At 52.9% G+C, this 23223-nt stretch overlaps 3 protein-coding genes across 7 annotated transcripts in view; 2 read left to right on the top strand and 1 right to left on the bottom strand.

Annotated features, from left to right (window-relative positions):
- The window catches only part of CDS2 (CDP-diacylglycerol synthase 2), a 165507-nt gene extending 143665 nt beyond the window's left edge, over nt 1-21842 (bottom strand). The window contains exon 1 of the mRNA XM_061478999.1: nt 21839-21842. The gene's annotated coding sequence lies outside the window, so the exon portion shown is untranslated. The remainder of the gene's footprint in view (nt 1-21838) is intronic.
- On the top strand, nt 418-5658 carry DUSP11 (dual specificity phosphatase 11). The gene is made up of 9 exons (XM_061479020.1): nt 418-465; nt 651-726; nt 1736-1867; nt 2454-2577; nt 3553-3613; nt 3933-3979; nt 4683-4758; nt 5033-5161; nt 5371-5658. Exons 1-9 carry the CDS (start codon nt 431-433, stop codon nt 5621-5623), a joined length of 933 nt encoding a protein of 310 aa, XP_061335004.1. The 5' UTR covers nt 418-430; the 3' UTR covers nt 5624-5658.
- On the top strand, nt 1742-22197 carry STAMBP (STAM binding protein). Of its 5 annotated transcripts, none has more exons than XM_061479001.1 (10): nt 1742-1867; nt 8748-8967; nt 13669-13744; nt 14611-14706; nt 15364-15730; nt 16453-16577; nt 17886-18023; nt 19549-19661; nt 20374-20473; nt 20855-22197. In XM_061479001.1, exons 2-10 carry the CDS (start codon nt 8753-8755, stop codon nt 20909-20911), a joined length of 1287 nt encoding a protein of 428 aa, XP_061334985.1. In that variant the 5' UTR covers nt 1742-1867; nt 8748-8752; the 3' UTR covers nt 20912-22197. The 5 variants fall into 5 exon arrangements, with proteins under 5 accessions (XP_061334985.1, XP_061334984.1, XP_061334987.1 ...); XM_061479000.1 differs by lacking the exon at nt 1742-1867 and adding an exon at nt 5678-6355; XM_061479002.1 differs by lacking the exon at nt 1742-1867 and adding an exon at nt 8325-8444.
- The last annotated feature ends 1026 nt before the right edge of the window (nt 22198-23223 follow it).

Below are 23223 nucleotides of genomic sequence, written 5' to 3'. Positions count from 1 at the left end.
TACCGGTGATGCCAGCGATGCCGATGCCAGTGAGTGCAGTCAGTGATGCCAGTACCAGTGGTGCTGATACCGGTGATGCCAGCGATGCCGATGCCAGTGAGTGCAGTCAGTGATGCCAGTACCAGTGATGCTGCTGCCGGTGATGCCAGGGCCGCTCACGCCGATGCCGATGCCGGTGCCGTTGTACCCACTTCTCACCGCTACGCGGCGCCCTAGACACAGAAGCTGCCGCTCAGCGGCCGTGCTCAACCGACGGAGGAGGCGTGGCCGAGGGGCTAAGGGGCGTGGCTTTCCTTGGGGGGCGTGACCTCACGGTGAAGGGGCGTGGTCTCTTTTGGGGGGCGTGGCGTCCGCCTGGCTCCGCGGGCCGTGTGGCGGAAGCGGAACTGACGGTACCGGGCTCGGTGCTGACGCCGGCACCAGCGCCGCCATGGGGGGCAGAGGCGCGGTCCGCGTCCCGGACCGGTGAGCACGGACCCGGGTCCCCCCTCGGCCTCCCCCGGGGTCTTCCCGGCCCCCGGAGCCGCGGCAGGGAAGGGCCCCCGCGGCCTGGGTGGCTTTGGGAGTCCCCGGGAGGGGAGGGAGGGGGGGCGGCGGCGGCGGCCGGGCCGCGGTTGAGCCGTTTAACGCTTCCGTGCTGTGGGGTTTAGGTGGACCGACTACATCCCGGTGGGCAGGAGGATACCGGGAACGCGCTTCATCGCCTTCAAGGTGCCCCTGGGGAGGGTGAGTGCGCGCTGGGCGTGTGCAGGGTGGAAGTGGCGGCGGGGAGGGGTCGGTGTGTGGAGGAGCGATGAGCGTGAGCAGGGCGTTGGAGCTGGGTGAGCTTTAAGGTCCTTTACAACCCAGGCTATTCCATGATGCTGGGTGCTGCCACCTTGCCCTGAGCATTCCCCCCCCCCACCACTGTGTTAGGGCAGGAGGGATGCTGTGAACAGCTCCCACTGGTGCTGCCGGGAGCCTGGGGGCTGCGCATCCCAAGGAATGCAGTGCCAGAGCCAAGGTTCAGGAGCAGGGGCTGGGAATTGGTCCCTGCTCCCAAGGAGCAAGGGATGGGACAAGAGCAAGCGGCCTCAAGCGGTACCAGGGCAGGTTTAGATGGAGCTGAGGAACAGTTCCTTCTCCAAAGGGTGCTCAGGCATTGGAACAGGCTGCCCAGGGCAGGGCTGCAGTCACCGTCCCTGCAAGTGTTCACACACCATGGAGACGAGGCCTCAGTGCCATGGGTTAGTGGTGGCCTTGGCACTGCTGGGCAACAGTTGGCCCTGATGAGCTTAAAGCTGTTTTCCAATCAAGCTGATTCTGTGCAGGATCCTGCTCTGCTCTGGAGGGGTCTGAGCAGGGCAGGTACTCCTAAAGCAAACACTGGTTAATGTCCAAGGGGGTTGAGAAGCTCCTGGCCAGGAGTGGTGCTGTTTGCTGCCCTCTGTTTGAGCTGAAGCCCTGTTTGATGGCTTTCACCGTACAAAAACTTCACTTTCTGTGAGTGCTTTTTCACACTGCAGTGTTCTGCCACAGGGAAAAGTCTGCTTTGTACCCTCAGCTGAGCAGCCTCAAAGCAGCAAGGGCCTGAGCATGTTCTCCTTTGGCTCAGTGTAACCTGTGTGTCCATATGGCTTTGCCTGAGCCCTTCCCTTTGGAGGGATGATCTTTGGGCTCTTTCTGGAGCGTTCCTCCTCCAGTTCACAGTTCACCTGATTGTTAATATCAGCTCTTAAACATTATTCCCTTTTAGAGCTTTGATCAGAACCTTCATCCAGAGGAGAGATTTTCACCCCATGACCTCATTAAGAAAATCAAAGAGCAGAAGGAAGAGCTGGGCCTGATCATTGACCTGACCTACACCACTCGTTACTACAGGCCAGAGGTGAGTCTTGATCCTGCTGCTGAGGAAGTGAAACTCTGTGTAAGCCCTGACATTGCTGGCAAGGAGCAAGATGTTTCTTGCAAGAAGATAACTTTAGTGTGAGGCACTCAAATCCTCAGGCAGGGGGATGAGTTGAGGCATTGAAGGCCCATTGGGGTGGGGGTTTCATCCTCAATCGAGTTCAGGCCTGGAGTGTTTAAACTCTGTTGTGTAGATCCTCTTTGTCCCAGTCAGCACAAGTTTTGTGATCCCCTAAACCTATTTTTGTAGGCTTCTCCTGAGCAAATACTTGCTTACAACCAGCTTTGCCTTGTGGTATCAAATGTGTGGATAATGGCTCGGAAAAGTGTTCCAGCCTCTACGTGTTCCCTGGGGAGGAAAGGCAAGAGAAATGAAAATGCCAAAAGGCTGCTCTGGAATACTGGGCCTATGCCCAGGGGGTGAAGCAGAAGTGTTCTTACCTAAAACAGAGCTGCTGCTGCTCTGTTGGTCTTACCTGAAAAGCTGCTTCTGGGTTTATGGTGTGTGCTTATGTGATAAGAATCCTTGTGCTTTCTGTGGAAATCACTGACTGACTTTCTTGTAGGAGCTCCCAGCCTCAGTCTTCTACTCAAAGATCTTGACAATGGGACATCAAATCCCAAACAGGCACACCGTTTCTCAGTTCAAATATGTTGTAAAACAGTTTCTGAGAGACAACAGAAACAACAGTAAGTGTGGATTTCCCTTGAGAAGGGCACTGCAGGGCTGGAGGCCAGGGATGTTTTAATTGTAGAATCCCAAACTGGTTTGCATTGAAGGGACCTTAAAGCTCCTCCAGCTCCAACCCCTGCCACAGGCAGGGACACCTTCCACTGGAGCAGCTTGCTCCAAGCCCCTGTGTCCAACCTGGCCTTGAACACTGCCAGGTATGGGGCAGCCGCAGCTTCTCTGGGCACCCTGTGCCAGCGCCTCAGCACCCTCACAGGGAAGAGCTTCTGCCTTATCTCCAACCTGAACTTCCCCTATTTCAGTTTGAACCCATCACCCCTTGTCCTATCCCTACAGTCCCTGATGAAGAGCCCCTCTGCAGCATCCTTGTAGCCCCCTTCAGACACTGGGAGCTGCTCTGAGGTCTCCACACAGCTTCTCTTCTCCAGGCTGAACAGCCCCAATGTTCTCAGCCTGGCTCCATACGGGAGTGTGATTCCATCCCTGATCTGGACTTGCTCCAACAGCTCCATGTCCCTCTTGTGCTGAATGAGCAGCATGAATTTCTTTTCCTCTTCTTGGCATGTGAATGTCAAGACAGTAAGTTTGGATTGTTGTGGTGAAGGGATTACTGCTGGCTCTCTGATAATTTGGCACTGAGTTGAGCTTTAATTGCATTTGAGAGTCCATCTCTAGGCTCTCTGTAAACACAGATGACTGTTAATATTTGGGAAACATGGGATGGCTTTTTGTGGAGCTTTTAAATACATCTTCCATGTAGTGAGCTGTGTGACCATGCAGATAAACTCGAGATTAACTGAGTTCATGAGTCGAATCAATGGCTTTAATTAGACATAAATATAGTGATGTTGGTGTGTGGTCCCTTGTAGTCATTTATGCTGGTGTCACTGCTGGAGGGTGAAAGCAAACGGGCTTGTTCTGGTGGGATTTTGGAGTAAGCTGTTTAAATATAACCTGATTTTGGTGTCTTACAGATAAACTCATAGGAGTTCATTGCACACATGGCTTGAACAGAACTGGCTACCTGGTTTGTAGGTGAGTCAAACTGGGTTCAGTGGTGGCATTGCCAGCTGCTTGGTGCTCCAGGAGGAAACAGAGTTGCAGCAATAAGTCAAGAGTCAAGTGAACTTGTGTCATCCCAGATTTGCAAAGATTTAGAGCTTTTCAGCTTTGAGAAGCTTGTTGTTCGGGACACTTCTTGGCCCAAATTTCAGCAGCCCAAATTCTGATCCTCCATTCTGGCACAGAAATAGAAGTTCTAAAAACTTCCCAGTTACTCCTTCTTGTTGAGTTAGCTCAAACCTCTCAATGTTTCCATAGCTAATTGTGTAATTAGAGTTTTCTTGCTGTACAGGTACCTGATTGATGTTGAAGGCATGGAGGCAAACACTGCAATTGAGTGTACGTATGTGTGTGATGTTCTTGTTGGGTGCAGGGTGTTTATTGTGGGCTTGTGATTTAGATGGTCAGAAGACTTGTGCTCGCTCCAGGAAGGTAACTGTGATTTAGCTTTGTGTGTGTTCCTGTAATGTGGAATGGGAGCTGGATCAGGACTGCAGAGAGGGAGAATCCCCTCCCTGAGCTGCTGCTCACATTCTGGGGGTGCAGCCCAGCACATGGAGGGGGTTCTGGGCTCAAGCTCACGCTGAAGCCAGGTCATGGCAAGCTTCTCCTCACCCAGCATTCCAATTCCTTCTCCTCAGGGCTGTCCCATCCAGCCTCCCCCAGCCTGTGTTTGTATTGGATTTCCCCAACCCAGGGGCAGGACCTTGCTCTTGGCCTTGTTGAATTCCATGGGGTTTGCCCTGATCCACCTCTACGGCCTTCAGGGTCTCTCTGGAATTAAGTTTATGGCCTGACTGTGGAGCTAAGCCTGGTTGAGGGAACGTGGTGGGCACTGAACAGGGGTTGGATCACTGCAGCTCTGCCCTGTGCCAGGCTGTGGTGTGCAGGGCAGTAACACTGAGTGAAGTCACCCTGTGTGACCTAAGCATGTTAGTGTTGGTTGAAGGGGTTAAAATCCTTCTAAAGGATTTAAGTCCTCTGCAGCCCCTGAAGTGACATGTACAGAGTGTTGTTGCAACTCAGACCTGTTTCTCTTCAGTGTTCAACAGAGCTCGAGGGCATCCTATAGAGAGAATCAACTATATCCAACATCTTCAGCAGAGACCTGTAAAAAAGTGAGTCTTTTTGTGTGCATAATCAAGTGTGTGCTCAGGGAGAGCTGATGTCAAGCAGCAGGTGCTTAATGTGACTGGCTCCTAGGAAGGGAGATCGAAGGGGCCAGTGGGGAAGGAGGAAGGTGGGGAGCTGGGAGATATAGGTTGAAAGATCTACTGCCATTCTTGTTTGGGGAGCAGTGATGCAGAGGGATGGGGGCTTTAAGTGTAGAAGAGCTCTTTGGATCATTTGTGAATGGTTGGAACAGTCAAAACATGCGGATATCTTTTTAAGGAACTGGGGACTAAATGGATTGGACTCAGACTGCTTCAGACAAAAAGCTGCCCCTACCCCAGCCAGCAACAACCAGATGATCAAACATTATTCACAGCATTCAGACCAGTTCCCCATAGCGGTGCCCAGGTAGGTTTTTGGCTCTTGAATTCCTTTCTCATGTTTAAGACCCTTAAACTTGGACTTCCACAAGCTACATCTTGGAGAGCACGCAAGAGAGCCCTGCCTTGCCAGCTCTGCAGAGATGAGCTTTCAGGTCCCTTCCAACCCAAACCACTCCATGAAAACTTCCCTTACTGTGACTTCTCCTGGTTCTGACTCCTGACTTTTCATTCCAGGAAATCTGGCAGCCCCAAGAAGAGCCGTAGGAGAGGTGCCATGGCACAGACACAGACACATGAGCTCAGGGCGATGGATCCAAGGCAGCCCCACGGGCTGGCAGCGAGGAACTGTCAGCTCTTGCTCCCCACCAAGGAGCAGAGCAATGGACTGTTCTTTCCCCCTCAGAACCCCCAGTTCTGCCCAGCTCAGGGAATGCAGCCTGCCAGGAGACGCAGGCACCATCACTGGAAACCTGTTGGGACAGCATAGGGAATGTTGTCCGTAAGGAAAGCCCATCCAGGGCTGTTTCTGCCATCCCTCCGGGATGGGTCTCGGTGCTGGAATGGGTGGCTTTGCTGTAACCTTCACCAGCCATTGGGAGCTGTAATTGTTCCCAGTGCAGCTCTTTTAGCTCAGTTTTCATTTACTTTCTCTGGTGCTTTTACAAATCCCGCAGGAATTTTGTCTCCTCTGGAATTCCAGAGGCGGAGCTCTGCTCCCTCAGGGAAGAATAAACACATTCACAAATGGACTAACGCTGAAGAAACATCCGCAGGAGCATCCCTTTAACCATCAGCTGAAAGAGTCTTCCTTATTTTTCTCAATACAACAGATTTTATTCAGCCTAAACTCCATTATTTGGGTTTTTTTGTCCTTTTCACCCCCTTTCGCTGCAGTAAATCCCCACAGTGCATAACCCCCGAGCCCCACTTGCAGGGCAGTTATTCCTCCCTGCTTGGGCCGACCCTTCGGCTCTCCCCTGAGCCCGGCGGTGCGCTCTGCCCTCCCCACCGTTTTGGGGTGAAAAAGCGTGTTTTCGGGTTGGGGCGCTGCCCCTTTAAGGTGACGACGCTCAGCGAACGGAAGCGCCCTCTCGTTCGAGGGGGAGCGGGTGGTACCCGGATGTTGCCGCGGCTCCTGATTGGCTGTTTGAAGCGGGGCGGGGCAGCCCTGTCGGCGTCGCGGGCAGAACCCGGAAGCGCTGAGGGGAGGCGGCGGCAGGTCAGGCCCGGGGCCGGGGCCATGGGCGGCTCAAGGGGGCCGGGGGGGGACCGGGACAAGCGGGCTCCGGTTGGGGGTTGTCCCCTGAGGTTCCCTTCGTGGGGCTCCGGCTGCGGGTGTCGTTGCTGTTAGGAAGGAGGATGTGGTTTGGGCCTCCCCTTGGTTTGTTGTGGGGCTCCTCCGCTCTCCCCTGCAGGGTGTGAAGGAGAGACCTTAAAATGAGAGCCGTGGGGAGGGCTCTGGGTTTGGGGGGTGCGGGGGGTGTCATGGAATGGCAGGTTTGGGTTGAAGGGAGCTTAAAGCTCCTCCAGCTCCAACCCCTGCCACGGGCAGGGACCCCTTCCACTGGAGCAGCTTGCTCCAAGCCCCTGTGTCCATCCTGGCCTTGAGCACTGCCAGGGATGGGGCAGCCACAGCTTCTCTGGGCACCCTGTGCCAGCGCCTCAGCACCTTCACATAAATCACTTCTGCCTTATCTCCAACCTGAACTCCCCCTGTTTCAGTCTGAACCCATCACCCCTTGTCCTATCCCTACAGTCCCTAATGAAGAGCCCCTCTCCAGCATTCTTGTAGCCCCCTTCAGACACTGATCTGGACTTGCTCCAACAGCTCCATGTCCTTATGATTTCTTGCTGCCCAATGGTGAGAGGAAGAGGACTGTAGTTTGGTGGCTGGCAGCTCGGTGGGTGCTTTGGCCACTTTATCTCTTGAGGTGCTTTGGGGATTAAAGGGGGAGCTCTGGATTGAAGGCACCAGGGAGTTACCACATGGGAGTGAGTGGTGTTTGTCATCTCCTGGGGTAGGAGGATTGTGGAGCTTGGTTGGGGGTGACTGAGAGCTCTGCCTTTGAGGAGCAACTGAACCCACCCCTGGTAGAAGCAGCAGTGAGGAAGAGAAGCTGAAGGTCACTCTGAGCCCTATAAGTAAGTACTTTGGCACAGCTACTTCTGGCAGGACTGCATCCTACAGCCCTTATTTAGGGCAAGAGGCCTGTTGAGCCCCCTCCAGGATTTGGGCTCAGAAACATGAACCTTCCAGCCTGAACAAGGGACTTGTGCTCCAGAGTAACCCTAGAAGGGCAGCTCCTCTGCTGCTCAGGATCCTCAGGTCAGATCCTTAGCTCAGCTCAGGACCTTTCCCTTGTTTAGGAATGAGTCACAGTAAATCATGCTAGGACAAAGGGGAATGGCTTTAACGTGCCAGAGGGGAGACTGAGATGAGCTCTTAGGCAGAAGCTCTTCCCTGGGAGGGTGCTGAGGCGCTGGCACAGGGTGCCCAGAGAAGCTGTGGCTGCCCCATCCCTGGCAGTGTTCAAGGCCAGGTTGGACACAGGGGCTTGGAGCAAGCTGCTCTAGTGGAAGGGGTCCCTGCCTGTGGCAGGGGTTGGAGCTGGAGGAGCTTTAAGCTCCCTTCAACCCAAACCATTCTGTTCTATGATTCAGTTGCATGCCATGTGTGGCAGTTGAGTTGCTGGAGGGTTTGTTGAGCTGCTGTGGATTCAGCTCTGTAATTTCACAGGGAATTTAACCCCTAAGCTGGTTCTGGGGTGGCTTTTCCAGGGGAAAACTGCTTTTAGTGGAGAGGGAAGAGCATTGCTGAGTGTGGGCTCGCTGCCTCTCAGACAGTCTCGATGCTGCTTCCTCTGCTTCAAGTTCATCGACTTGTGCCATGGCTGAGAAGGCTCTGTCAGAGGCAGGCACATGGATCAGGTCGAGGTGCATTCCTGGGGCATCGGGTGTGCCTCCTGCAGCACAGAGCAGAGAGGGATTGTGACTGTGCCCAGGCAGGAGCAATCTGGGCTTGAGCTGGTTGGGTGAGGGCAGATCTGCTGAGCAGCACTGGCTTCAGCTCCCTTCTCACCTCGCTGCTGTGTAAGCGAAACCGTGCACACTGTGAAGCTGGTTCTGCTTGAGGCTGAATGAAAAGCTGTGATCATCTCGCCCCAAACCAGTGACCAGAACTAGTTCTGTTGTGCAGAGAGACAAGTGGGAAGGAAATGCTGTTTTGGGTAGGATTTGGTTGGGTCAGACCCATGTCATCATTACCATGGCCTGATCTTGAATTTGTGGCTGCTTTTCAGGTTGTCAAGGTAAACATCCAAGCACTGTGCCCCAAAAGAGCTGGGCCTCTCCCAGTTCTCTTCCTAAGGACCTTGCTTGGCCCATGAATTAAATGCTTTTCTGCTGAGGGGGGTGATTTCTATGGAGGAGGGCGAGGTTGGACAGAGCTTGGGTGACACGGTCTAGTGTGAGGTGCCCCTGCCCATGGCAGGCGGTTGGAACTGGATGATTTTAAGGTCCCTTCCACCCCAGCCCATTCTATGATTCTATAAACTGGGTGAGTTACCTGTTTGACACTGGTTTTGATGTGTTTGCCTTTCCTCCCACCACAGCTTTGATGTGTGGGGCTATGCCTGACCACGCTGACATCAGCCTCCCACCGGAGGAGCGAGTGCGACGACTGATCCAGGTGGGAAGTGCTGTGGAAGTGAATGAGGACATCCCACCACGACGCTACTACCGCTCCGGGGTGGAGATCCTCCGCATGGCCACCATTTACTCTGAGGAGGGCAACATGGAGCATGCCTTTATCCTGTACAACAAATACATCACGTAAGAGCAGCGTTGCTTGGCTTGCAGCAAACCTGTGGTCCATGCAAGGGGTTGTGGGCTTGGTGTTCAGTATTTAGAGCGTGTCTAAACGCCGGGAGGTCTTGCTGAGCTGGAAGAACTGGGTTCTGTCCAGAGCTCTGCTCCTTTGGAATTCCAGTTCCCACATAGGTGAGGATGGAGCTGGTTCCATTGACCAAGTGATGTTGTAAGGGTGTGAGGCAGAAACCCACAAACACCACTCACCTCTTTGCAGGGTGTTTGTAAAAGGTCCTTTGGAAACCAGGCTCATCTTGTGTTCCTCTGCTACAGAATACTCCTGTGAGCAGGAGGGAGGTTTTGTCACTCTAGAGTGGTTATAGATTGGCCTTGATTGTCTCTAGGTTAGCCATGACATCATATGGATTGGCAAGGATCCATGATCAAGGATCTGTGTATCAGGTATCTACCTGGAAAAGACATAGTCTGGTTGGTGGTTTCTCTAATGAACCAGCTTCAGAGGAGAAACCTGCTTTTACACTGGAATTACTAAAGCCTTTTACAGCAGGCTGTGAGTTCCTCCTTCAGGTGCAGGGACCAGTTGTAGATTTAGTTTCACATCTCAGAATGTGATGCCCCCTCAGCCATGCACGTGTACACCCAAACCCTTCTCAGGAGGGATGTAAGAGGGAGTTCTGGGTCCAAAGAACTTAATCCCAACTAACTGTTGAGTTTCTTGGCTACTGAGCACCCTTCTAGAAAGCCCTAGATTATATATAAACCCAGCCAACACCATGCTTGGTCGTTCATCTGCCTGGTCTCCAGCTGTAGGGTCTACATTCCATGTAGACAAGTGCAGAGCTGTATTTTCTTGCTGTCATCTCTATAGCTGCCCAGAAACGAGCCATCTTGGGTCTGAAACCCCACTGCTGTGTCTGCCAAGCCGGAGCGTGCACTCCGGTGACGTGGTGTCAGGTCTGGATCGTGTCTGAGCAGCCTGACTACGAGCAGAGCAAGTGTGCTTCTGTAGCTGTGCCTCTTGGTGTCTAAAGAGCTGAAAACTGGGATCCTCATAAAATATCCCAGTGGCACAGAGTGTCCTCTTCCTGTGGGTTTGTTGGCCAAAAGCCTGGCCTCCTGCTCCCACTCGATGCTCTCTGGTGTGGTCTCTGCTGTGCCCACACTACCCACTTATCCAGAATGTGGCTTTTCTCTCTGCCTACCCCCGTGGGCAGGATTCCTGCTCCTTAAATCCAGTGCATTTTTCTCTGATTAGCTTTTCTTCCCGCCTTGCACTTCCTGAGCTTTTATGGGCATCACAGGGAGGCTGCACAGGGAGCTGGGGAGTGTAAAGCCCTTGGGAAGGTTTCCAGGCTGGTTACATAGCTGTGGCCGAAGGAGAAACTCTTTAACTAAACAAATGAACTAAAAGCACCTTCTCTGGTTCATTAGGACACTGATAGGTGCTGGTGTGTTCTTCCCTCAAATACTCATGGCATTTATGTTTGCTTGGCTGCCAGGAAGGGGAAAACCTTCCCTGGGTGTGATATCTCCAGTGATGATGCTCCCCTGGCTTCTCCAAAGATAGGAACTTGATGTCATCATCTCATTTCTTTAAATGAAGATGTGAAGCTGTAGCTGAGGAGGTATAGGAGTTTCTAGATGTCCTTTTCCAAGGGGGATGATCCAGAAGGCAAGAGTGGGGTGCTGGTGGTTGGAGTCTCTCACAGGACTTGCTCTGCTCTCTTCTTTCTAGAAATGGGACCTGAATTCCTTCCCCAGGGCTTCACCCCACATGTGCAGTCAGTGCTGTGTTGTCCTTCCTCAGAGCCCAGCTGCCTGCTGGAGTGTATGGCAGCTTCCCACATCAGGCTGTGCCTTTGATAAGGGGAAGACTCCAGCTCTGGGAAGTACATGAGAGCCTCTTGGCTTGGTGTGTTTGATGGGATCCTGTGTGGGTCATTTTGGCTGCACAGCACCTTTCTTTCTCATGCAGAAATGAAGCTTATTGCCCAGCCCTCATAGGAGGCAGGAGGGCAGCACAGCTATCTGCTCTCATGAGACCTGAATTGGAGCATTGTGTGCAGTTCTGGTGTCCTCTGCATCAGGACATGGAGCTGTTGGAGCCAGTCCAGAGGAGGCCATGAGGATGCTCAGGGGCTGGAGCAGCTACCATATGGAGCCAGACTGAGAACATTGGGGCTGTTCAGCCTGGAGAAGAGAAGCTGTGTGGAGAGCTCAGAGCAGCTTCCAGTGTCTGAAGGGGCTACAAGGATGCTGGAGAGGGGCTCTTCATCAGGGACTGTAGGGATAGGACAAGGGGTGATGGGTTCAGACTGAAACTGTGGATGTTCAGGTTGGAGATAAGGCAGAAGCTGTTCCCTGTGAGGGTGCTGAGGCGCTGGCACAGGGTGCCCAGAGAAGCTGTGGCTGCCCCATCCCTGGCAGTGCTCAAGGCCAGGTTGGACACAGGGGCTTGGAGCAAGCTGCTCTAGTGGAAGGGGTCCCTGCCCGTGGCAGGGGGTTGGAACGGGATGAGTTTTCCAACCCAAACCATTCCATGATTCTATCTCTTAAAGACTAACCAGACTGGACTTTTAACGTGTGTCTTGTAAGACATCTGCTTGCTTGTCTTCTTGAACAGCTTCTGTATTGACCTGAGTGGATGTTTTCGTTACATCCCCATCGGGCACACTAGATTTGATTTTGCTGGAGCCAGATAAGAAGGCAAGCAGACAGACATGTATTTTCTGTGGTGTTTGGGCTCCTGGTTTGCTGCATGGCTGTGAGCTGCCAGGGTTGGAGCCGGGGGTTTGTGTGGGGTGTTGGAAGGCACTCGAGGGACGTGGTTTGGCATGTGTGCCACAGCACTCTGTATAAATAGCCTGTGATGTGGCTGCTCAGTGCCAAACAGCTGCTGCTTGGGGTGGACTCGGGAGCAGGAGAAGCTTTGAACCAGCTCGAAACTGCTGGTTCCAGTGTTGCCAGGCCGTGGTGGGATGTCAGTAGGAAACATGAACAGTTCCTGCCCTTCTTCTGCCTCCATCCCCAGCCTGCCACTGCCTGGTCTTGTCCCAGAGATTTCCTCTGGCAGCCTGAGTCCCCTCTCATCCTGCTGCCTGCTTTCCCCCCTTCCTGACATGTGAAACCCCAGCTGTCTCCGCTGGTTTTTCCATCCTCTCCAGGCCAGCATCTGCTCTTAATCCTTTTTAATTAATGCCTTCCATTTTAATCAGCTCGCTGCTGGCAATGAGCACTGCCTTGTTTTGTCTCCTCGACACAGTGACCTACTTCATGAACAACCACTAGCTGGGAGCAGGGACCTCGCTGTGTGTTTCAAATGGAGAGGGAGCTTCTCTGTGGCTCCAGGCTGTGACGTGGTTATGCTGATCCCGTGGCCTCTGGCAAGAGCATCCTCACCCTCTCCGTGGCAACCAGGAGCATTTGGGGTTGCAAAAAGTCTTTCTTTCTCCCAGAGGACTGAGGTTTGAACCAGCTGGGTTTATTTACAGCACACACAGAGGCTTCTCAGCGTGAGGAGTGTTCTCACTCTGTCCCCTCTGAGTTCTTCCTGCTTGGTTTGTTTGTGCTGCTCCCTGGGGTACAGTCTCGTCCTCACTACCCTTATTCCTTGTGCCTAAAGGATCTGGAGAGCATCCTTCTTCAGATGCTGAAGTGGTATAAGAGAGCCACAGAGGAGGGCAGGGATTTTGCCTTACGGCCACAGGCTTTTGTGGACTCAGAGCAAGCACAGCTCCACTAGCAGGAGACAAGGACTCAGCTGAGCTCACCTTGAGCACGCTGTCTGCTTGTGCACAACCGGGGACTTGATACCAGAGAGAGCTCAGGGATGCCTCAAGCCTGGGGAGCCTCAGAGAGATGAACCAGAGTGAATTGTCCTGTGTTTGCAGGCTGCTTTCCTTGTTCTAGTGCTTGCAGGACTTCTAGAGCTTGCATCTTCACTGCAGAGCTCACTGGCAGGGGAACATTATCCCATTTGTAGAGAAGCTGAAGCTTAACCTGTTCATAGTCACAGAGAGTGGAACTAGATGAGCTTTGAGGTTCCAACCCAACCCAGTCTGTGATTCTGTGAAGTCTGCACAGAAGCAGCTCTGCTGCCTGAAACACTGCCCTGACCCTGGGGCATGGTTGAGGACACAGAGCCAAAAGGCTCCTGATGCAGAAGCTGGGGATGTGAACATGCTTTTAGCTTTCCTGCAAGTTTTCTCTTTTCAAGGTCTGAGCTGATTTCCCCATCTCAGGCACAAAGTGTTCTTTTGTACAGAAGGACCATGTGAGCACTGAGTCAGCTGAATCCTTGAGCTTGTGTGTGATCCCCTTGGATGCTCACAGAGGTGTAGGCAGGTGCCCAAGGACCTTTCTGAATCTCTGCCAGAGTCCTTGGTGGTTTAGACCAGCTTGTTAATGTTTCTGTTCAAAACAAAAGGATTTATCCCTGAGGATCATCTCCAAAGTCCAGGTGTGAGGTGCTCCCCTGGGACTCAATGAGATCTGTGTGCCTGAAGAGCTCAGGAGGCTGTTACATGATGGCTTCCTGCAGAAAGAAGGTGACTGTCCTGATTGTGGGGAGCACAGGGCCCAGGGAGGTGGCAGAGCAAGGGGGCAGTGCTAGAGGGGCATGCTCCATGACCCCAGATATGCCACTTAGTGTCTTGTGTTTGTCCCTTTCTGCTCTGAGATGCAGTTTCTCTCTTGTATTTACAGGCTCTTCATCGAGAAGCTGCCACAGCACCGTGATTACAAAACTGCTGTCATACCTGAGAAGAGGGAGACAGTGAAAGTGAGTAGTAACAAGGTCAAGACTTTAATGCTGCTGTTGGAAATCCTTTGGGGTTATGAGCCCCATGGGATTTTCGTGGCCCTGGGGCGAGTGAGCCACACAAACACTGGGAAGCAATATCTGAGGGGGCCAACAAGGATGCTGGAAAGGGACTCTTCATCAGGGACTGTAGTGATAGGACAAGGGGTGATGGGTTCAGACTGAAACGGGAAGTTCAGGTGAGATATAAGGCAGAAGTTCTTTACTGTGAGGGTGCTGAGGCACTGGCACAGGGTCCCCAGAGAAGCTGTGGCTGCTCCATCCCTGGCAGTGTTCAAGGCCAGTTTAGACAGAGCCTTGGTCTAGTGTGAAGCGTCCCTGGTCATGGCAGAGGGTTGGAAGTGGAAGAGCTTTAAGGTCCTTTCCAGCCCAAACCATTCCATGATTCTGGGCTGTGGTTGTCCACTTTACTTGCTGCTGAGCATTGGGATGTCTTTTTGTTCCTGTTAAAGTCCTTGCATTTCAAAGACCACGTGGCTTTTCCATGCATGGTGGCTGGATGCTCAGCGTGGTGGTGCTCAAGGGATTTGCCACAGGATTCTTGGACACAAGAGGCTACTGCTCCTCTCTTCCACATTGAGCAGAAGAGCAAAGGACAATGCTGCCGAAGCTCTTGCTCAGTGTTGTTGGTGTTGCTGTTTGTGTCACCCAGATACAACCTCTCTGCAAGCCTGCCCACACGTGGTGCAGCTGTTCAGCCCTTCCTTCCTCCTGGATGGTTTATAACCTCTGGGTGCTGCCTGTCCATCGATTCTTGCATCTCTTCAGGTCCTGTTTGCCTTGCCTTGAGGCCATCACCCTGTCCTGACTGTGTTTCCTCCCTTCAGAAACTGAAAGAAGTAGCCTTCCCCCGAGCTGAAGAGCTCAAGAAGGAGCTGTTAAAGAGGTACGCCAAGGACTATGCTAAGTACAAGGAGCAGAAGGTGAGTGACAGGAGACTGGAGACCTGTGCTCCCCAGAAGACCCTGAGCCACAAAGGGTGTGGAAAACAGCAGGTCTCCAGGGTTCCCTGGGTGTTCTGGAGTGTGATGCCTGGGTAACCCCACCCTGCAGGGTCTAGCCTCATCACTGCAGCACAGGGTTATTATGATCATGTCTCTGCTGCTGGTATGTGAGTGAATCTGACATAGGCCCCTCTGCATCTTTGTGCATCCTGGAGGCAGTGAGCTGACTGTTGGTTGGGGTTTTGCCCTCTTTGTCACAACATGAGGTTTAGGTCTTATGGTACTCAGCAGGTAGCTGGTAACAGCACGAACAAGGATCTAGGGTTGTGTGGGCAAAGTAGAAAACTGCAGTCAGTTTTGCTGCAGACAAGTGCAATTTTAGAGATAGGATAGAGGGGAATCAACCTGGAATTCTATTTCTGTGGAATAAGGAGGGTAAGACAGCAGTTTTACTGCCCTGGTCTGGCTGGCTCTCCTGATGGAGGTGTGGATCTCTGTGTTATAAGCTGAAGCTTCCTTGCAGGGGGTGCTTTTTGCTGGTTACCTTTTGAAACCCCCTGGGATTACTGAGGGTCTGCAGTGTGGAGGCCTCGTGTTCCCCTGCCTGCTGATGTCCTGTGGTGTTTCCCCTTGCAGAAAGCGGAGGAAGAGGCATTTGCACGCAATTTGGCTTTGCAGCAGCAGCTGGAGGAGGAGAGGAATCGGGTGGCCCTGATGAAGCAGCAGCAGGCAGAGCAAGAGCAGTTCCATGTCTTTGAGGAGATGATCCGACGACAGGAGCTGGAGAAGGAGCGCCTGAGGATAGTGCAGGAATTTGGACAGCCAGAACCAAGTCCTATGGCTCTGGATGGGCCCCTCATCCCTGGCATGGAAAAGCCCCCAACTGATTCAATCCCAGTCTCTCCAGTTCATCCTGCAAGTCCATCAGCGGGGACTGTCTCATCCAAACCTCCTGTTGTGGACAGGTCTTTGAAACCCAGTGCTTTGGGAAGCACAGAAAACAGTTAGTACCCCTCAGTGCACCCTTCTCCCTTGCTGGGCTCAGCCAAACAGCCAAAGAGCTGATCTGTTGGGAGGCTCTTGGAAGTATCTGATTGTGATTCCATCCCGTCGGGGGGTTTGGCTTTCCAAGTCACTGGATGTTGTCCCTGTTGTCCTGTAAAGGTTTGTAGGGCTGGGGAGAAGTGTTTCCTCTTGGGAATTGCCCCCACCATGCTTCCTTAGCCTAATCTCTGCTGATCTAGGGGCTACAGCCTGTTTGGCTTTCCTAGATCCAAATGTTGGAGCTTGGGGTTGAGTTCTTGGCTGAGGCTGACTGAATCCTCTTCCTCACCAAACCCTCTTTAGCTAAATATGGCTCCAAAATACTGATTCAGACACTTCTAAATGAGTAGTTCTTGACCAGTGGCACATCTTATTTAAATGACATTCTGTAAGTGGGGGGGAAGGTGTTCATTGTTATTAACAAAATATTGGGGGGTTTAACACATTGCTAAAGGTGTTTCTCTGTCTATGTGCCTTTACCCTGTTCTGAAAGAGGTAGTCACTGCCCTTTATGAAGCATCTCAGTGACTTCAGTGTCTGTGACTACCATTGTGAGGGTCACCGTTAGAGCAGTTCATGTTTTTAGGATGATTTTCCTCAGCCTAATCCCTTCAGGTACTGACCTAAAGGCCCATTTCTCCAGTGTCCCTGACTCTCATTGTGCTCCCATTCTCCCCACAGATGCAGGCATGGGCATCCTTCGCCAGGTCATTGTCCCTAGGGAGCTGTGTCAGAAATTCCTCCAGCTGGCTGATGCCAACACAGTCCGGGGTGTGGAGACATGTGGGATCCTCTGTGGTAAGCTGGTAAGGTGCTAATCCTGATTAAGACCCTTCAAGTGGCACAGGGACCTTTTGTCAAGGTGCTTTGGAAATGGCTGGAGGACCCTGATTCTTGCCACAGAAGGCTGTAGTGCTGTTTAGCTGATGGCTCGGCTTCCATGTGAGTGTTAGGGATAGAATCATAGAATGATTTCGGTTGGAAAAAATGAAAGACATCTACTCGAGGGATGATGATCTAGTTGGTTGGAACTGGATGATCTTAAGATCCCTTCCAACCCAAACCATTCTATGATTCTAATTCCAACCCTCTCCATCATCCTTGTAGCCCCCTTCATACACTGGAAGTCGCTCTGAGGTCTCCACGCAGCTTCTCTTTTCCAGGCTGAGCAGCCCCAGTGTTCTCAGCTTGGCTCCATAGAGGAGGTGCTCCAGCCCCTGAGCATCCTCATGGCCTCTTCTCCATGTCCTTCTGATGCTGAGGACACCAGAACTGCACACACTGCTGCAAATGGGGTCTTATAAGAGCAGAGAGGCAGAGCTCCTTTGACCTGCTGGTCATGCTAGAGGATGATCTGCCTCTTCTTTCCCTCGCTTTTACGTTAGGATCTCCTTATACTGAGTGAGGTGCCAGCTGCCAAGTCCCCATGGGTATTCGGTTTCCTCTCTCCTGCCTCAAGCCCTCCCATGTTGCCAGTGACAGGCAGCTCCGGTTGTTTGTCCTTTTGATACCAGCAGGACTGAGGTGTCCCAGCTGTGAACTAGGACCCCCACCAAGACAAGGGTGTGCAAACACTCTCTGGAGACAGTTAGTTCTCCCCCAGACAGTGTTTGCATGCCCAGGTTTCTATTGGCAGCTCCATCCTGTCTCCCTGAGTCACCTGGGGCTGCTTTGCTCGCAGAAGTGTGCTTTAAGATGAAGCTGTTTGATGTGGCAACTTTCTGCAATGCAGCTGCTTCTAAACTCATGATGATTGTTTAATTATGAGGCATCATCTCCTGGTGAGTGGAGAGATTCACTCAGTGGGTGTCCTGGGCTTCTCTGAGCTCTTGTGGGTGCTCTGCACAGCAGGGGAAATTAAACAGAAAGCCATGTGGCATGCTCAGACTCAGAAAACCCTGTGACTCCTTTGCTAGTAACTTGCAGTTACCATGTCTATGACCCATAACTGGATGGTGAATGCATCCATGGGCTTGTTTCCAGGCCTGCTGTTCCCCTGGCCAGGCCCCTGAGCTCTGAATGCAGAAGGACCATGTTCCAAAGCTTAGGAAATTACCCTTGTTTCCTGCTTGGGGGTGTCTGGTGGGTAACAGCCTCCCTGTGCTGCCTTGCAGATGAGGAACGAGTTCACCATAACCCATGTCATCGTTCCCAAGCAGCACGGGGGCCCCGATTACTGCAACACAGAGAATGAGGAGGAGCTCTTCATGATCCAGGATCAACACAGCCTTGTGACACTGGGCTGGATCCATGTGAGTCTCTGGTTCCTGTTTCACTTCCCAACTGGCCTTAAATTCAGGCAGGAGAGAAAGGGGTGCATGGAACAGGGCTGGTGGAGGGGAGTTTACTGGAGGAGATCATAGAATCACAGAATGGTTTGGGTTGGAAAGGATCTTAAGATCATCCAGTTCCAACCCCCTGCCGTAGGCAGGGCCACCTCACACTAGACCATGTCACCCAAGTCCCATCCAACCTGGCCTTGAACATTGCCAGGGATGGAGCATTCACCACTTCTCTGGGCACCCTGTGCCAGTGCCTCAGCACCCTCACAGGGAAGAGCTTCTGCCTTATCTCCAACCTGAACATCCCCTGTTTCAGTTTGAACCCATCACCCCTTGTCCTGTTGTTACAGTCCCTGATGAAGAGCCCCTCTGCAGCATCCTTGTAGCCCCCTTCAGACACTGGAAGCTGCTCTGAGGTCTCCACACAGCTTCTCTTCTCCAGGCTGAACAGCCCCAATTTTCTCAGCCTGGTTCCATATGGGAGCTGCTTCAGCCCCTGAGCATCCTCGTGGCCTCCTCTGCACTTGCTCCCACACCTTGGCGTGGAGATGGCAGCATCCTCTGGTTGAATTTCTCCCTCTGGTGCCATCCCAGTCACTATTCACACTGCTGGAGACACCTGGGCCTATGTTAAGTTTGGGTCCCTTCCTAAAGCATCAAGCCCTTTGAAGTGGGACACATGAAGCTCATGTTGCACCCGGCTAAAAGCTGATTCCAGGGGAGTCCCTGACTGTTGGGTCCTGAGCTCCTGCTCTCAGCACAGGGCCTCTCCCATGCTGCATCCCTGTAGTAGCGCTGCTTTTCACAGGGAACTGTGTGCTGCTCTGCCCTGGGATGTGCCAGCTCCAGATTCCTCTGCTGGCTCCAGCAGTGCCCTGTTCCCTGTCCCTATGGAGCCTTTGGCAGTCAGATCCCTGCCAAGCAAAATGTTTGGTGCTGCTGAGTAATCTCTAGAAAGCAGCAGCTGCCTCGAGGGCTTTGACAAGTAAATGCCTGCTGCAGAGTGCCTGATATATGCAGGGTGGCTGCTTTGGGGTTGACTCTTCAGTGACAGCTCCGTGACATTCAGGGACCCTCAGGGGTTCCTTGGACCTTTCCACTGGTCTTGGCAACAAAAAAAAAGCCCTAACAGACAAAACAAGATCTTTAGGCTGTGAAATCCACCTGTGAGATGGGGTTGGGTGAGGTGCTGGTTGTCTCTACAACCCTTGGCCATCTTGGTGGAAGTGGTTTCTTGGAGGCCTTTGGCAGTGGGGTACCTAAAAGTGTTGTGCCTTGAAGCGTGACTTCCTGTGGGATATGGCCAGAGATGTGGAACTCCTCCTGTATTCTGAATGGAGAAAGAGGAGATGTTTTGGGACAATCTAAACCTCTTTTCAGTGTGTTCTCTGTGCCATCCAAGGAGCTGTGTTGCTTCCCTTGTTGGACACGGTCCCTTTGGACCAGCTCTCCAACCCTGCCTTAACTTCCTCTCTTATGTTGTCCTGTGTTGCAGACTCACCCCACGCAGACAGCCTTCCTCTCCAGCGTCGACCTGCACACACACTGCTCCTACCAGATGATGTTGCCAGAGTCCATTGCTATCGTGTGTTCTCCAAAATACCAGGAGTAAGTATGGATGTGGGTAGGGAAGGCCTTTCCCTCTGCCTGTGATGACCCACCAAAAGGAGGCATTGAAGGGGTCTTTACCACAGCCCTTCCTCTGTCGGATTCCTGATGTGGGTATAAAGCATCAAGTCATCAAATGAGGCTGGAAGAGCACGTGTGAGTTGACAGCTCTTCTGAGCTGGTTTGGGGGGGTTGTATCTGGGCAATGGATGCCCACCTGTAGAAGGGGGCTTTGGACAAGGGCCTGTAGGGACAGGCCAAGGGGAATGGCTTTAACCTGCCCGAGGGGAGACTGAGATGAGCTCTTAGGCAGAAGCTCTTCCCTGGGAGGGTGCTGAGGCGCTGGCACAGGATGCCCAGAGAAGCTGTGGCTGCCCCATCCCTGGCAGTGCTCAAGGCCAAGTTGGACACAGGGGCTTGGAGCAAGCTGCTCTAGTGGAAGGAGTCCCTGCCCATGGCAGGGGTTGGAAATGGATGAGCTTTAAGCCTCCTTCCAACACAAACCATGCTGTGACTCTGGATTCTATGGAAGGAGACTGGTCTGCAGCTGCAGGGCTGTGGAGAGGAGGCTCTGGGCACGTGGGTGTCCTGCAGCATCCTTGTCCGCTCTCACTTGAGATAAGCAGGCTCAAGCGTGCTCCTTGAGACCCAGCAGAGGGGCTTCTCTTTGCAGAGGCTTGAGCCACACAGAGGTTGTGTTTATTTGCTCTAGGACAGGGTTTTTCAAGCTGACAGAGCATGGCCTGGACGAGATCTCTTCCTGCCGGCAGAAAGGATTCCACCCGCACTCCAAAGACCCCCCTCTCTTCACTGTAAGTGACCCCACGAGGCAGCAGGGCTGCAGGACCACGAGTTGAATTGGTGCCTGTGTCTGTGCTGGGCTGTGACCCAGGACAGGAGGGTCAGCCTGGCAGGGTATGGATCTTCTAGATTTGAGGTGCGGGAGCTTTCGCTCTTGTTAGTGCATATTGGTGCGATGCAGAGCAGAAACAGGTCGAGGAGGTGGCAAAGGCTTGGGGTGTGTATTTGTGTCTTGCTATGGTCCCTGTGGCACTGGGCAGGGCACTGGTTCCTGGTCCATGAGGGCTGTTCTGTGAAGTACCCTGGGTGCAGGTGGTGTCAGGAGGCTCACCTGAGCTGGATAACATCTGGATAACCCCCCTGTCCCCTCCTTCTCTTCCCTTCTCTTTCAGACCTGCAATCACGTGTCAGTAGTCGAGAGAGACGTAGTCCTGATGGATCTCCGATAGGCCTCTTGCCTTAAGCACATACAGGAAAGCATCTACCCAGTTTCTGAGCCTAGGGAATTGGTTTTGTCTCCTGTAGCAGATGATTTCCACCGTGTAGTGATCCTTCCCCTTCCTCCCCCAATAAACGCGGTGAAATCGGTGCCCTGACCTCAGTGGGAGCATGTGAAACCTCAGTGCCTGGCATCAGACTGGTGAAGTGGTGCTGAGGTTCAGGGTGTGGGGAGAAGCTAACTGGGAATTCAGAGATGGGAGCTAACAGCAATTGTTTAATACTCTAATCTATGGCTTAAATAGCTTCTGGGGAGGGGATTCCTCATGATTCGCTGCAAACATGAGCTGGGACAACCTCTTCAAGTGCTTTCCAAAGTGGGATTTGCCCAGATTAACCCTTGCTAAACCCATGTTTTGCCTCCCTGGGTTGCTGTGGTCCCAGTGCAGCTGGCTGGAGTAGGTAAGTCTTTGTTTTAGTTTAAGATTAAACCTTCCTAACCCCTCTTACCCCATGCCAGAGCTTATCATTGCTGAGCCAGACCATGCCCTGCTTGCTGGTACTCAGGTCTTTGCCTAGTGAGGTAGGAAGGGGCTTAAACTGCTTTGGGAACCCCTGTTACGGGGGAGAAGGTGCTTTGATGCACAAGCTGCTTCATTGCAGCACTGCTGAGGGGGGTCTGGTTGCTTTATTCCTTTTCCTGGAGGAGGGATTTGCTCCAGGCCTTGTGCTGCCTGATGAGGGCTCAGGTTCAGCTCGTTGCTGCTGTTACCATGGATGAAGCTCTCAGTCTCTTGCTGTCCTGTGAAGGCTCTGCAAGGCCACCACACCTCTGAGGTGGGACTCCAGCAGCTTTTGCCACTTGGATCCTCCAAGATCATCATGGCCAATGGTCCCTACGCTTCTCCAAGCACTGTGAAGTCTGTCCTTGCCAAAACCAGCGCTCCGTGACATTGCTGTGGTGCGGTACCAGCCGGGGACCTCCCAGTTCCTTTGGTGGGATTCCAAGCTTCCCAGCCTGTCCATGGCAGAGCCTCCACCCTCGCTGAAAGGGAAGCAGCAGCACTGAAAGGTGGAAGGCATCTGGCCTCAAAGGCCTGAGCATGATCCGCAACATCTCCACATCCTCTGGCAGGATGCTCTGATGATCAGCACATGGCCGTGAGGGGAGGACGAAGAGGCTGGAGTTGCCTTCCCACCTGGCACGCATACATACGTGTTCTGTATGTCACATCCTTGTACTTCCACATCCCACATCGTTTGGTGCAGTTTAACACAGATGGATTGTATTATCCTGGCTGGGTTCTTGGTTTCTTTGAGCTAACTCAGTGGGGCTGGTATGCCTGAGAGCAGGAGGGAACCCGTTCCTTAAGAGGGGTGTTTATGTGCAGCAACCACCTCCTGCGTGACAAAGTGCAGTTGGCTTTGGGAAGCAGGACTTCAGGACATCTGTGGGAGCTTTCAGCCCTGATTTATTTAAACCACGCTCGGGGGTGTGTGTTGCAGCCTCAGTGGAAGACACTCCTTCGTCCCACAGCTCCATGAGCTTCAACAAGGCAAAAGGCCGGGTCCTGCACTTGGGTCACAACAACCCCATGGAACGCTCCAGGCTTGGGGAATTATGGCTGGGAACGGCTCATGGGGAAGGAGCTGGGGGTGCTGATTGATGGAGCTGAACATGAGCAGCTTGTGCCCAGGCAGCCCCCAGCATCCTGGCCTGGATCAGCACCAGTGCGGCAGCAGGGCCAAGGCAGGGATTGTGCCCCTGCCCTGGGCACTGGTGAGGCTGCACCTCGAATCCTGTGTTCAGCTCTGGGCCCCTCACTGCAACAGAGACATTGAGGGGCTGGAGGGGGGGCAGAGAAGGGCAATGGAGTTGGTGCAGGGCCTGGAGCACAGGGGTGATGGGGAAGGGCTGAGGGACCTGGGGGGGTTCAGATGGAGAAGAGAAAGCTCTAACGGGTCAGTGGTGGCCGTGGCGGTGCTGGGGAAGGGTTGGACTGCATGAGCTCAAAGCTCTTTTCCAACCTGGTTGATTCCGTGCAGGATGGAGGCTCTGCTCTTCACCCCCATAGCAGCAGAGTTGAATCCCATCTGGCAAAGCAGCAATTCCTTCCAATTGGTGGTGAATTTATCTCAGCTCGTCATTCCTGAAGGGCTGAGGCTTGAGTTGACCCCAGCATTGAGCAGAGGGGAGCTGGTGGCAGAGCGCTACCTCCCTCATCAGCCTTCCCATGACTAAAGATGCTTCTGTGTTCCTCACGTCAGGAGCCAGCTCCTGCCTTTTGAATCACATTTTATCACTTAAAGCCACTGAGTCATC

This window comes from Pezoporus flaviventris, unplaced genomic scaffold (genome assembly GCF_033815535.1).
Source record: "Pezoporus flaviventris isolate CSIRO_AGI_PZ_B2104156 unplaced genomic scaffold, CSIRO_AGI_Pfla_v1 ptg000138l, whole genome shotgun sequence".
NCBI lineage: Eukaryota > Metazoa > Chordata > Aves > Psittaciformes > Psittacidae > Pezoporus > Pezoporus flaviventris.
The sequence above is the reverse complement of the archived record's forward strand: the minus strand, read 5'-3'. Positions and strand labels throughout refer to the sequence as shown.

What these genes read in the sequence shown, in the direction of transcription:
- STAMBP (XM_061479001.1), top strand. Translation starts at nt 8,753, where the DNA reads ATGTGTGGGGCTATGCCTGACCACGCTGACATCAGCCTCCCACCGGAG. An exon ending in CTAAGTACAAGGAGCAGAAG is followed by an intron (nt 14,707 to 15,363) that starts GTGAGTGACAGG and finishes TTCCCCTTGCAG; the next exon opens with AAAGCGGAGGAAGAGGCATT. An exon ending in GGATCCTCTGTGGTAAGCTG is followed by an intron (nt 16,578 to 17,885) that starts GTAAGGTGCTAA and finishes GCTGCCTTGCAG; the next exon opens with ATGAGGAACGAGTTCACCAT.
- DUSP11 (XM_061479020.1), top strand. Translation starts at nt 431, where the DNA reads ATGGGGGGCAGAGGCGCGGTCCGCGTCCCGGACCG. An exon ending in CTCGTTACTACAGGCCAGAG is followed by an intron (nt 1,868 to 2,453) that starts GTGAGTCTTGAT and finishes ACTTTCTTGTAG; the next exon opens with GAGCTCCCAGCCTCAGTCTT. An exon ending in TTCCCCATAGCGGTGCCCAG is followed by an intron (nt 5,162 to 5,370) that starts GTAGGTTTTTGG and finishes TTTTCATTCCAG; the next exon opens with GAAATCTGGCAGCCCCAAGA.